This window comes from Hylobates moloch, unplaced genomic scaffold (genome assembly GCF_009828535.3).
Source record: "Hylobates moloch isolate HMO894 unplaced genomic scaffold, HMol_V3 SCAFFOLD_4, whole genome shotgun sequence".
Classification (NCBI taxonomy): domain Eukaryota; kingdom Metazoa; phylum Chordata; class Mammalia; order Primates; family Hylobatidae; genus Hylobates; species Hylobates moloch.
Window position 1 is genome coordinate 29,868,447 of NW_026652279.1, and position 13,149 is coordinate 29,881,595.

The 13,149-nt window shown below is 52.0% G+C and overlaps 1 protein-coding gene and 1 pseudogene across 2 annotated transcripts in view; one reads left to right on the forward strand and one right to left on the reverse strand.

The window, feature by feature from the left end:
- Positions 1–2,729, reverse strand: part of LOC116466545 (keratin, type I cytoskeletal 18-like) — a 10,305-nt pseudogene extending 7,576 nt beyond the window's left edge.
- Positions 2,715–13,149, forward strand: part of CAND2 (cullin associated and neddylation dissociated 2 (putative)) — a 36,823-nt gene continuing 26,388 nt past the window's right edge. Inside the window, exons 1-2 of one of the 2 annotated variants that reach the window (XM_032149760.2) lie at positions 2,715–2,836; positions 10,154–10,297. In XM_032149760.2, the coding sequence (XP_032005651.1) occupies positions 2,769–2,836; positions 10,154–10,297 (212 nt within the window). In that variant the 5' untranslated portion in view covers positions 2,715–2,768. Of the gene's footprint in view, positions 2,837–10,153; positions 10,298–13,149 lie in introns of those variants that run through there. The other variant, XM_032149762.2, reaches the window with a different exon arrangement.

Genomic DNA, 13,149 nt, shown 5'->3' on the forward strand with positions numbered 1-13,149 from the left:
CTTTCTTCCTTTCTTCCTTTCTTCCTTTCTTCCTTTCTTCCTTTCTTCCTTTCTTTCTTTCTTTCTTTCTTTCTGATGGAGTCTTGCTCTGTTTCCCAGGCTGGAGTGCAGTGGTGCCATCTTGATTCACTGCAAGCTCCGCCTCCCAGGTTCAGGCCGTTCTCCTGCCTCAGCCTCCCGAGTAGCTGGGACTACAGGTGCCCGGCACCACGCCCGTCTAATTTTTGTGTTTTTAGTAGAGACGGGGTTTCGCCTTGTTAGCCAGGATGGTCTCGATTTCCTGACCTTGTGATCCACCTGCCTCGGCCTCCCAAAGTGCTGGGATTACAGGCGTGAGCCACCGCGCTCGGCCCAGCCACAGCATTTTCTTAAACACATCAGGCTGGTTCCCACTTCAAGACCTTTTTTTTTTTTTTTTTTTTTTGAGACAGAATCTCAATCTGTCGCCAGGCTGGAGTGCAGTGGCGCGATCTCGTCTCACTGCAAACTCTGCCTCCCGGATTGACGCCATTCTTCTGCCTCAACCTCCCGAGTAGCTGGGACTACAGGTGCCTGCCACCACGCCCGGCTAATTTTTTTGTATTTTTAGTAAAGACAGGGTTTCACCGTGTTAGCCAGGATGGTCTCGATTTCCTGACCTCGTCATCCGCCTGCCTCGGCCTCCCAAAGTGCTGGGATTACAGGTGTGAGCCACCGCACCTGGCCACCACCTCGGGACCTTTGCACCTGCTGCTCCCTCTGTCTAGGAAGCTCTTTCCTCAAACCTTTGCCCAGCTGCTTCATCTGTTGAGGTCTTAGCCCAAATGCCTCCTCCTCAAAAAGTGCCCTCCCTGACCTTTGCTGAAGTTGCCCCTCCACGCTCCAGGAACTCTCTATTTTATTTTCTGAAGAGCTCTTATTTTCCTTATCTAATCACTTTCTTCCTTCTTGCTTATTTCCTACACTAAAATGTAAAGTCCCCAGGGGCAGGGGCCGTTTGTGTCTAATACCCTGCCGCGTTGCATCCCTGTTGTATATATAGATCTGCACTGTCCATTATGATAGCCACTACCTACAGTGGGCTATTTAAAGTTAAATTAATGAAAAATAAATATAATTAAGAATTTTTGTTCCCCAGTCACACTAATTCCATTTCAGGTGCTCAATAGCCACATGTGGCTAGTGGCTATCAGATACTATACTGCAGATGTAGAACATTTTCAACATTGCAGTGTTCTGTTAACTTTGGTCTAGAACCTAGGTACCTCATAATAACAGGTGTTCAAGGGGGGTGTCAATTTAATAAAGATTTCTTTTTTTTTTTTTTTTTGAGACGGAGTCTCGCTCTGTCGCCCAGGCTGGAGTGCAGTGGCACAGTCTCAGCTCACTGCAAGCTGCACCTCCTGGGTTTGCACCATTCTCCTGCCTCAGCCTCCCGAGTAGCTGGGACTACAGGCGCCTGCCACCACGCCCGGCTAATTTTTTGTATTTTTAGTAGAGACGGGGTTTCACCGTGTTAGCCAGGATGGTCTTGATCTCCTGACCTCGTAATCCGCCCGCCTCGGCCTCCCAAAGTGAATAAAGATTTTTTATCCTTATGAGTGAGAAAAACATAGCCCAGAGAGGTTGTTTCATTATCCCAAGGTCACACAGCCAGGAAGGAGCCTAGCAGAGATTTGAAGCCAGGCTTGTCTGGCTCTGAAGCACACACTACTCCCTTTCCCATCCAGCAGCCTCCTGGCTGTTTATGGAAGGATTGTTGCCTGGGATATTAAGGGATCTGCAGTCAATCCTGACTCCTTCCCAGATTCATTGGCTGTGTGACCCTCAGCAAATCCCTTTGCTTCTCGGCCTCAGTTGCACTGGTAAAAAACATGAAGAAACTGGTCGGGCGCGGTGGCTCACGCCTGTAATCCCAGCACTTTGGGAGGCCTAGGCGGGCGGATCACGAGGTCAGGAGATCGAGACCATCCTGGCTAACACGGTGAAACCCTGTTTCTACTAAAAATACAAGAAAAATTAGCCAGGCGCAGTGGCGGGCGCCTGTAGTCCCAGCTACTCGGAGGGACTGAGGCAGGAGAATGGCGTGAACCCGGGAGGCGGAGCTTGCAGCGAGCCGAGATTGCGCCAATGCACTCCGGGCTGGGCGAAAGAGCGAGACCCCATCTCAAAAAAAAAATGAAGAAACTGACCCTGCCGTTCTGAGGGTTGGGGATGGCAGGCAGGGGGCCTTGTGTGACTCAGTTCATTCCCCAGATCCTGTCTGGCTCAGGGGCGGGCAAGCACCGTGGGCGAGGGGATTGGGTGAGGGGTCCTTTGGTTGGCCTGATCAGCTTTGGTTGATAGCTCCTGTTTCTTGAATGCCTACAGATGAGAAAGCGGAGGCTCAAGAGAGGTAAAGTAACTTGGCCAAGGCTACACACAGAAGAGGCAGAACTGGGATTCGAACCGGAAACTCTCTGATATCATGTCCATCCCGCAAGACAGAGCTGGCACCTACGGGAATAACAAGGAGGTGGTGGCCGGATAGTGAGCTCCCCGTCTCTGGGGGAGTGTGCAAGCCGGCGCTGCGCTGTCAGCAGGGCAGGGGCTGGGGCCAGGGCCAAGACCACCAAGCCAGGCCCAGGCCTGGCCGCCTCCCGCGGCCGCCATGGCCAAGGCGTGAGCACGGGGCGGGGCGGGAGCTGCTATTTCTGTCTGGTGACCGCAGCCCGCGCAGCTGGCGAGGGAGGGGGCGCCCGCGCCGCCATATTCACTCCCGCCGGCCGGCCCCGCGGCGCGCGGCCACCATGAGCACCGCCGCCTTCCACATCTCCAGCCTCCTGGAGAAGATGACGTCCAGCGACAAGGACTTCAGGTGCACCCCGCCGCCGGCCCCCGCCTCTCCTTCCCGCTCTGAAGCCGGGGGCCTTCTTCCCCTCCCGAAGCGCCAGCCCATCCCCCATGACCATGCAGCCCCCCTGCCTCTTCTCTCTTCTCCCTGCATTAAGCTGCGCCCTCTCCCCACAGACCCACTCCTGCCTCATGGTCCCCACTGAAGCTCCTGCGGTTCTCTCCTAGTGGCCGTCCTGCCCCTCCGTGACTCCAGTCCCTGCTTCGTCTCCCACCGTGCAGGCTTCAGTCCTACCTCTCACCCCCGATCAGAGCCCCAGCTCCACCCCTTTGCACCCTGCCTCGGCCTCTCCTCCCTCGTGTGTGTCCGGCTCCCTTCTTCCCCCGCAACTGATGCCCCAGCGTCCCCTCCCTGCCGCCCCCGCCACTTTCAGCGAGCCCACAGTGAAGCCCTACGCCTCTCCTTGGGGACCCCAGCACCTGCCTCTCCGCATTGAACCCGGACCCTTCCCGGGACCGCAACCCCCAGCTGACTTTCTCACTGGCACCCACAGTGCTGCCTCCTTCTCAACATCACCCGGACCCCTCCCTCCCCCTCCCCCTCCCCCTCCCCCTTTCCCTCCCCCTCTCCCTCCCCTCCTGGGATTGTTCAGACCCAGCCTAAAGGAGGGAGCTGGGCTGAGTCTGGCTTTCCAGTCACAGCTAGGTGATGGTTGGGGTAGGACCTTCTAGGTTTTGTGTGCCACTCCCCTTCCCCACTCCCTTTTTCCTTCTTTCCCCTTCTCACAGCACCACAGAACCACAGGAATAGAGCTGAAAAGAACGGTGGAAACATCTGGTCCAATGAGTTTCCACCTGCATTCTCCGGGGAAACTGAGGCCCAGGGAGGAAAAGGGATTGGCCCGTGGTCTCATGGCCAGTTCTGGCCCCTCCTGCCGAAAGAAGACCTTGGAGACTCAATGAACATTTTTTCACTTTGTCCCCATTTTACAGATAGGGAAACTGAGTCTCAGAGGCATGAAGGGCATAGGTTCAGTCACAAAGCCAGGAAGTGGGAGACTTAGTCCAAATCCAGGCCAGTCTAATACAGAGGCCAAGATCTTAGCGAGGTCCTCTTGATTCCAGCCCCCTGACAGGTGAGGAGACTGAGACCTGCTCTGGTAGTCTGACTCCTACTCTTCTCCTGCAGCCCATTCCTCAGTACCCCTCAAGAGCCCCCCACATTAATAGAGCCTGGGATCCAAGGTCTTGGCTTCAGATCCCAGCTGCCATTGCTCACTGGCTGTGTGACCATGGACAAGTAACTTAACCTCCATGAGTCTCCCTGTGCTTCTGTTTCTATAAAATGGGGATAACAGAACCCGTCTCTGAGGATTGGGGTAAGGATGAAATAAGATAGTACATGTGAAATGCTCAGGTTTATGGCAGGCACTAGGTTGGTGCTTAATAAATGGACACTGTTACGATTCTGTGCACATCCAAAATCTGCCACGCCCTGTCCCCTCTCTAGACCTTCACTAGGGGGATTCTTTGCTCTCCCTTGACCTCCTCCCTTCATCTGACAGCTCCTATAACTCTTGACCCCAGGCAGGATTAGGTACCTCCTTTCAGCTCCCATGATGCCTCCCCTCATGTTTCTGCTAGATCACTTTTCAGCCCTGGGAGACCCTGAGCTCCTGGGCCACCGGGACTATGCACTTCCTCTTAGTGCCCCAACACCTGTGCTGGGTACACAGTAGGTGCTTAGTCAATGTTCGCTGGGTCCCAGGCTCCCTACTGTGCACTCAACGTGTAATCTCAGTCCACCCATGGGTGGTAGTGATTGTTCTTCCTGTTTTCCGGAAGCTTGGAGGAGTGCAGTGACTTGCCCAAGGTCACAGAGCTGGCTAGTGGCCTAGGGGATTTGCGCTAGTGTCTCTCAGGCCTCTGGTCCAGTCCCTGGGAGAGGAAGTTGGCCCTGCCAGCTAGAGCCCGAGAAGCCCTTTCAGCCTGTCTCTGCCAGTGGCCTGAAGAACACTTAAAACCACCCCAAGCATGTGAGAATGGTGTCTATTTTTAAAGTCCAAATACCAGGGTGCTGGGTCCTGCAGACCAGCTGTCCAGGCGCCTGTGTGGCCAAGGGTTTCAGCCGAGTTGCCTCTAGGGTTTCTCTGTAATGAAACTGAGACTGTGTCCTCTGGTTCCTGGAGTGGGGCAGTTGACTGCAAATGGGGGTCCCAGGTTGGGTGGAGGAGATCTTTGTTTCCTGTTCTTCCTGGGCCCTGGCTTTATGGGCAGGAGGTGCCCCATTACCACGGAGGCTCCAGCAGTTAAAACGAGTACACTTGTGGGTCTTGCAGGAATTACCAAGTCATTTCTTGAAAACACAGTAGTATTGGTTGAAAAGCCAGGAGACCTGTGTGGTGGGCTGGTTTTCCGCCCAGTTTGCTGTTACCTTAGGCAGTTTGTGCAGCCTGCCTGAGCCTAGTTTTCTTACTACCTCATGCTAAGAGCTAGATTGTCCTATTGAAACCTCCCAAGCATACTATGAGGTAGGGCAAAGAAAAGTTCCAATTTTATATACAGAAAATCTGAAGCCCAGAGAAAAGGAAGTAGTTACCCAATGTCACCTAGTTGATACACGGCAAGACCAGTATACTCACTTAAAGCCAAACTTTGGTGCTCAAGCTCTTACCACCAAATTATATACTTTTCCTTCCCTCTCCCATCCCTGCACACATACACGTATAAAACATGGCTTGCTTTCTCCAGGAGCTAGTGTCTGCAGGAACCAAGGTGTCTGAAATGCTGAGGCATCTTCAGAAGAGTTGGTTTCTGAGTTCGGACTATTTGGCTGTAAGTTCTGTTAAGGGCTAGCTCTCTCACTACCTCTCCTCCTGCTCTCACCCTCCCCGACAAAGCCCTCTGCAGACCTGTTCTTTGTTGAGCCTGGAGTCCCAGAGATAAACGTGATGAGCCTCTGCCTTCAGTGAGTGTACAGTCCAATGGAGAAGATGCTCTGGTGGCCAGACTTGTATTGCAGTGTGAGAAGTGCTATAAAGGAGGGGTGCAGAGTGCTCTGAAAGGATCCTGTCCAGGGAACCATTGTGCTTAGGGGCTGTGGATGCGGGGGTAGGGCAGGGAGGTCAGTCATCCTTGAGCTGGGACATTTGAGCTGGGCTCTTGATGGGTGAATAGGAGCTCAACAGATGGAGAAGAAGCACGGGGATAGGAGGCCTATCTTGGGCAAAGAGGCACATCGCTTGGGTTGCCAGGCTGAGCTGGGCCCCCATGGACTGCAGCAGAAACACAACTTGGAGACCCTGCATGCCATCTCAGAATGTCCCCTCAGCTGAGCAGACGTAGGGGTGCATGTGCCCACCTCAGGCCTTGGCCTGGCTCAAATCCAAACCTCCTCCTTCACTTTACCTTTGCCCAGAGGTGGGCACAGTCCTGCCATCCTTCCCATGCTGCCAGCCCAGCCTCCTTCTCTCTCCTAGCAACTTGTGGCTAATCTACGTGTTAAAAATAAACAGGACATGGACCAGTCCATCCCTGGTAACGGCACTATGGGCTGCGGTGACATCTAGGAGCAGGTCTGAGTCTGCACAGATGAGAGCCAGAATCCCAACTGTGATCGATTCTGCCACAGGAGGTGGGGGTCAGGGCTCTTGGTTGATTTGCTCAACCATGCTGGAAAGCAGGGCCAGTGTGGGGTGGTGGAGTGGCCTAGCAGGGTCAGTAAAAACTGGAGGCTTTCTCCGAGGCAGCCTCACAGTATCTCCTCGCTGCTCTGTCCTGTTTTCTCCTGAGACTCCGCTTTCACATGCCTGCAGGAGCCAGTCAGTGGGTGAAGTGGGCTTAGTGGGGACCAGGTGAACTGGGGAGAGGGCAGCCACAACCTGATTCTAGTCAGGTATTGTCACCAGGGATTGTAGGCCCCGTTGTATTCAAATATTCTGTTTTCAAGATAATCTGGGCTGGGCGCAGTGGCTCACGCTTGTAATCCCAGCACTTTGGGAGGCCGAGGCGGGCAGATCACGAGGTCAGGAGATCGAGGCCACGGTGAAACCCCGTCTCTACTAAAAATACAAAAAATTAGCCGGGCGTGGTGGCGGGCGCCTGTAGTCCCAGCTACTTGGAGAGGCTGAGGCAGGAGAATGGCCTGAACCCGGGAGGTGGAGCTTGCAGTGAGCCAAGATTGCGCCACTGCACTCCAGCCTGGGCGACAGAGCGAGACTCCGTCTCAAAAAAAAAAAAAAGATAATCTGGAAGTCAGTGTTTTTTTTGTTTGTTTGTTTTTGTTTTTGTTTTTGTTTTTTTTGAGTCTCACTCTGTCACCCAGGCTGGAGTGCTGTGGCACAATCTTGGCTTACTGCAACCTCTGCCTCCTGGGTTCAAGTGATTCTTTTGCCTCAGCCTCCCGGGTTCAAGTGATTCTCCTGCCTCAGCCTCCCAAGTAGCTGGGACTACAGGCGTACACCACACCTGGCTAATTTTCGTATTTTTAGTAGAGATGGGGTTTCCCCATGTTGGCCTGGCTGGTCTCTAATTCCTGACCTTAAGTGATCCGGCGACCTTGGCCTCCCAAAGTGCTGGGATTACAGGCGTGAGCTGCTGCGCCCAGCCTGGAAATCAGTATTTTTTTTTTTTTTTTTTTTTCGAGATGGAGACTCGCACTGTCACCCAGGCTGGAGTGCAGTGGCGCGATCTCAGCTCACTGCAAGCTTTGCCTCCCGAGTTCAAGTGATTCACCTGCCTCAGCCTTCCCAGTAGCTAGGATTACAGGTGTCTGCCATCGTGCTCGGCTAATTTTTGTATTTTTAATAGAGACAGGGTTTCACCATATTGGCCAGGCTGATCTAGAACTTTTGACCTCAGGTGATCCACCCGCCTCAGGTTCCTAAAGTGCTGGAATTACAGGCGTGAGCTGCCATGCCAGGCCAAAGTCAGTATTTTTATGTCAACTCTCCCAATGTTCAAATGTTGACAAGTAATTTAAATTTTTGAAAACGTTTGCAAGCTGGATACAGCTGAGGGCTACTAGTTTCAGACCTCTGCTCCTACCCTCTTAATTTTGGCAGGAATGGTGCCCAATAATGCCCCCAGCCTCAACTTTCCATGGCTTCCAGCTTAGACTCCCACTGCAGTTTCTTTCTTTCTTTTTTTTTTTTTGAGACGGAGTCTCGCTCTGTCGCCCAGGCTGGAGTGCAGTGGCGCAATCTCGGCTCACTGCAAGCTCCGCCTCCCGGGTTCACGCCATTCTCCTGCCTCAGCCTCTCCGAGTAGCTGGGACTACAGGCGCCTACCACCACGCCCGGCTAATTTTTTTGTATTTTTAATAGAGACGGGGTTTCACCGTGGTCTTGATCTCCTGACCTCGTGATCCGCCCGCCTCGGCCTCCCAAAGTGCTGGGATTACAAGCGTGAGCCACTGCGCCCGGCCTCCCACTGCAGTTTCAAATGCCTGGGACAGCATCAGGCTTTTGGTGTCAGGCCCCACGAATCCTCCACCTCTGGGTGGGTAGCCCTTGCCTCTGGTGCCCACCCTAGGTCAGTGAGCCAGTCAACTATTGGCGCTGGTCTCCAAAATATGCCCATGCCCATCAGCATGGCGTAGGGCAGTGGTTTTCAAAGTGTGGTCCCTGACTCTCAGTGTCATCCAGGAATGTGTTAGAAATGCGGATTCCTGGGCCCCACCTCAGACCTGCTGATTCAGAAACTCTGGGAATGGGGCCTAGTATTATTTAACAAGCCCTGCTGGTGATTCTGATGCTGGCTATAGCTGGAGATCCACTGCTGTAAGGGCAGGGACTGAGCCAGTTCTCTGAGATGGGAGTGGACAGGGCTCGCCCTCCTCCATCTGTTTGGTAGACAGGCCTCTAGCTCTGACTTGGACACAAGGTGTCTGTTCAACCTTCTGGTATCCCTTGGCTGAGCGCAGTGGCTCACACCTGTAATCCTAGCATTTTGGGAGGCTGAGGTGGGCGGATCACGGGGCCAGGAGATCAAGACCATTCTGGCTAACACGGTGAAACCCCATCTCTACTAAAAACACAAAAAATTAGCCAGGTGTGGTGGCGGGCGCCTGTAGTCCCAGCTACTCAGGAGGCTGAGGCAGGAGAATGGCGTGAACCCGGGAAACGGAGCTTGCAGTGAGCCGAGATCGCGCCACTGCACTCCAGCCTGGGCAACAGAGCAAGACTCTGTCTCAAAAAACAAAACAACCTTCTGGTGTCCCTTTCTCAGCTGTTGTGAGATGTGGATGATGTCCTGTGCCATTATAATAATGGCAGTGCCATTTACTGAGCGCTCACCATGTGCACTTAAAACCCCATGAGGCAGATACTAGTCTCATCCCCGTTTTCAGACAGGTAAACTAATGCTTGGAGAGGTGAAATGACTTGCCCAAGTTCACACTGCATAAATGGCTGAGGTGGGAGCCACCGACCCTGAAACATTACGCATTTAGCCAGCATGCTGAGCCGTTCCTAGTCTGCCACCATGTGGCAGTTGGTGTCACATATATGTGGGTCTCCTTGTAGCCCAACCATGCCCACTGCCCAAATAATCCACCGTCATGTGGCACTTAACGACGGGGAGACATTCTGAGAAGTGCATCCTTAGGCGATTTTGTCCTTGTGTGAACCTCATAGAGTGTGCTTACACAACCTAGATGGTAGAGCCTACTACACTCCCAGGCTATATGGTGTGGCCTGTTGCTCCTGGGCTACAAACCTGTATTGAGTACTGTAGGCAGTTGTAACAGAGTGGTATTTGTGTGTCTAAACACAGAAAAGGTACAGTAAAAATAAGGTAGAAAAGATTAAAATGGCATGCCTGTAAACGGCAGCTCCATTATAATCTTTTTTTTTTTTTTTTTTGAGACGGAGTCTTGCTCTGTCGCCCAGGGTGGAGTGCAGTGGCATGATCTTGGCTCACTGCAAGCTCGTCCTCCCGGGTTCACGTCATTCTTCTGCCTCAGCCTCCCGAGCAGCTGGGACTACAGGCGCCCGCCACCACGCCCGGCTAATTTTTTGTATTTTGTTTAGTAGAGATGGTTTCACCGTGTTAGCCAGGATGGTCTCGATCTCCTGACCTCGTGATCTGCCCACCTCGGCCTCCCAAAGTGCTGGGATTACAGGTGTGAGCCACTGCGCCTGGCCAGCTCCATTATAATCTTATGGGACAGCCATTGTATATGTTGCCTGTCACTTACCAAAACATCATTATGTGACACAGGACTGCATTTGACCTCGAATCTTTGTATTAAGGTCTACTTCTAGGGGAACCCTGAGGTACTGCCCAAATCCACTAGGGCCCAGGAGCTGCTCAGCAATCCTCCTCCGCCCTCCCTCTGCAGGTTCATGGCCACCAGTGACCTGATGTCGGAGTTGCAGAAGGACTCCATTCAGCTGGACGAGGATAGCGAGCGCAAGGTGGTGAAGATGCTGCTCCGGCTCCTGGAGGACAAGAACGGTGAGGTGCAGAACCTGGCTGTCAAGTGGTGAGTGTCAGCCTCGGTGGAGCAGGAGAAGGGGACCTACCTGGTGTGGGAGCATCCTGGGGACCCCTGTCCGTTTGGGGTACAGCCTCGCAGAGAAGACCTGCTGAGCAGCTCTTGTTGAATGGTACCTTAGTCTGAGTTTTCCCAGAAGAAGATGCTGAGACAAGGATTCAAATCTAAGTTTATTTGGGAGGTGATCCCAGGAAACATGGTGGAGGAGTAGGGAAGTGAGGCAGGAAAGGGAAGAGGACCAGTCAAGGGTATGGTACGAAGCAAGTGACCACAGTGGGCCTGATGAGCTTAATCCCATGGGGACCTCTGGGACACAGTATAGGACATGCCCCTTGGACTTTTCCCACTCAAAGGGTAAGGGAGCTGGGGTATTAATCCACCAGCTCCCTGGTAGTCATTGGTTAAGGGCTGCTTCTGGGTAGGATGGAGGGTTGTCCACTTCCTGCCACCTCCAGCCAGAGAAAGCCCTCAGACAGATGTAAATACTGGGAAGGTCAAGCTGACACACATCAAGGTGGTAAAGGCTTAAAGCCTGGGTGCGGTGGCTCATGCCTGTAATCCCAGCACTTTGAGAGGCCAAGGTGGGTGGATCACCTGAGGTCAGGAGTTTGAGACCACCCTGACCAACATGGTGAAACCCTGTCTCTACTAAATAATAATTAAAAAAAAAAGTTGCCAGGCATGGTGGTGCATGCCTGTAATCTCAGCTACTTGGGAGGCTGAGGCAGGTGAATCGCTTGAACCCAGGAGGCAGAGATTGCATTGAGCCAAGATTGAGCCATTGCACTCCAGCCTGGGCAACAAGAGCAAAAACTCCATCTCAGAAACAAAAAACAAACAAACAAAAAAAGGCTTAGGGGACATGGGACTGGGAGAGGTCCTAAAAGCCCCAGCCTTACATCACTGTGAGGCTGTGATCCTGAGACTTGGCCAGTTATCTCGAGTAGAAAAAGACAAGACAAAGGGTATGTGCAGAGCACGTGGGGATGCTTGTGTGATAGGGTCATTCTCACACCCACACCTGAGAACCACTAGTGTAAGGCAGAGGTTGTCAACCTTGACTGCAGGTTAGCATCACCTGGGTAATTTTAAATAGAATGCCAGGGATCAAGGGACAACAGGGTGAGAGAATTGGGCACTGTCTCTCAAACCACTGCCTGTGAGCTGGGTCCAGGCATTCTTCTGGGGCGTGTTAATGAATTGCAATGTGATCCCAAGAGCAGAGGGAATTCAGTAAAGGGTTTTATGTAGGAAGGTGACATGGACAAGCTTATGAGCTGGGAATGTCTTTCTGGTCGTGGAGTAGACTTAGGATGGATTTCCCATCAGCAGAACCAATACCTTTTTATAACAAATAGTTTGTTAATACCGTTTTCCTATTAGGAAATGAAATTCATACATTATAAAACCTACCTCTACACATAATGCCCTAACCATAATCATAAAGGCAAACTAGAAGGAATGTAGTTTATAGTAAAGTAGTGTGTGTTTCCATGTATGTGTGCTTGGGCACTGTGATGGTAGAAGTGATGAAGTCACGAGAAGCCTGCATCTACATGTGAACTCATCGTGAGTACAGATACAGACAGGGGGTTTTGGGGACTCAGGTTTCAGAATTGGAGGCATTGCTCTTAGTGACAAGATTTTCTTTTTTTTCTTTTTTCTTTTTTTGAGACAGAGTCTCACTTTGTCACTCAGGCTGGAGTACAGTGGTGCAATCTCAGCTCACTGTGACCTCCCCCTCCCAGGTTCAAGTGATTCCCGTGTCTCAGCCTCCTGAGTAGCTGACATTACAGGCATGCACCACTACACCTGGCTAATTTTTGTATTTTTAGTAGAGGCGGGGTTTCACCATGTTGGCCAGGCTGGTCTTGAACTCCTGACCTCAAGTGATCTGCCTGCCTTGGCCTCCCAAAGTGCTGGGATTACAGGCATGAGCCACCACACCCAGCCAGGATTTTCTAGAGTGACCGTCTCCCAATAAAGTTTCCCAGAAAACAAAGTAGAATTTTCCTTCAATTTACCTGAAAATTGCATTCTTAGAAAATCTAGAATGTGGTATATTAAAACAATGTAAAAAGTATTTTGTGTCTATATATAAAATGAAATTTTAGACTCAGATAATTATAGAAAGGCCTTTTACCTATACAAATGCCCATTGGGATGTTAGAATCTCTTGCGGGGCATGGACAATGCTTTGTTTTGCATTATTGTCTTTCTGCCGTTCCTGCTCCCCACCCCCTTAAAGGCCAGAAGTACTAACTCAATAGTTTTGATGACCAAAGACCCCCATAAATTGCCAAGGCGGTATTATTCCTAGTGGGAACCAGTGATATAGGAGGTAGGATGGAGGACTCCATGATTACGTAGATAGAGGAGCTGTGGAGAAGGAAGTTGAGAGAGCCAAGGTTTGAAAACCATGGTGCACATGCCTGTAGTCCTAGCTATTCTGGAGGCTGAGGCAAGAGGATCACTTGAGGCCAGCAGTTCAAGACCAGCCTGGGCAACATAGCGAGACACTAAAAAAAAGAAATTAGCCAGCCGGGCGCGGTGGCTCACGCTTAGTAATCCCAGCACTTTGGGAGGCCGAGGCGGGCGGATCACGCAGTCAGGAGATCGAGACCACGGTGAAACCCCGTCTCTACTAAAAAATACAAAAAATTAGCTGGGCGTGGTGGCGGGCACCTGTAGTCCCAGCTACTCAGAGAGGCTGAGGCAGGAGAATGGCGTGAACCCGGGAGGCGGAGCTTGCAGTGAGCCGAGATTGCGCCACTGCACTCCAGCCTGGGCAACAGAGCGAGACTCCGTCTCAAAAAAAAAAAAAAAAAAAAAAAAAAAAA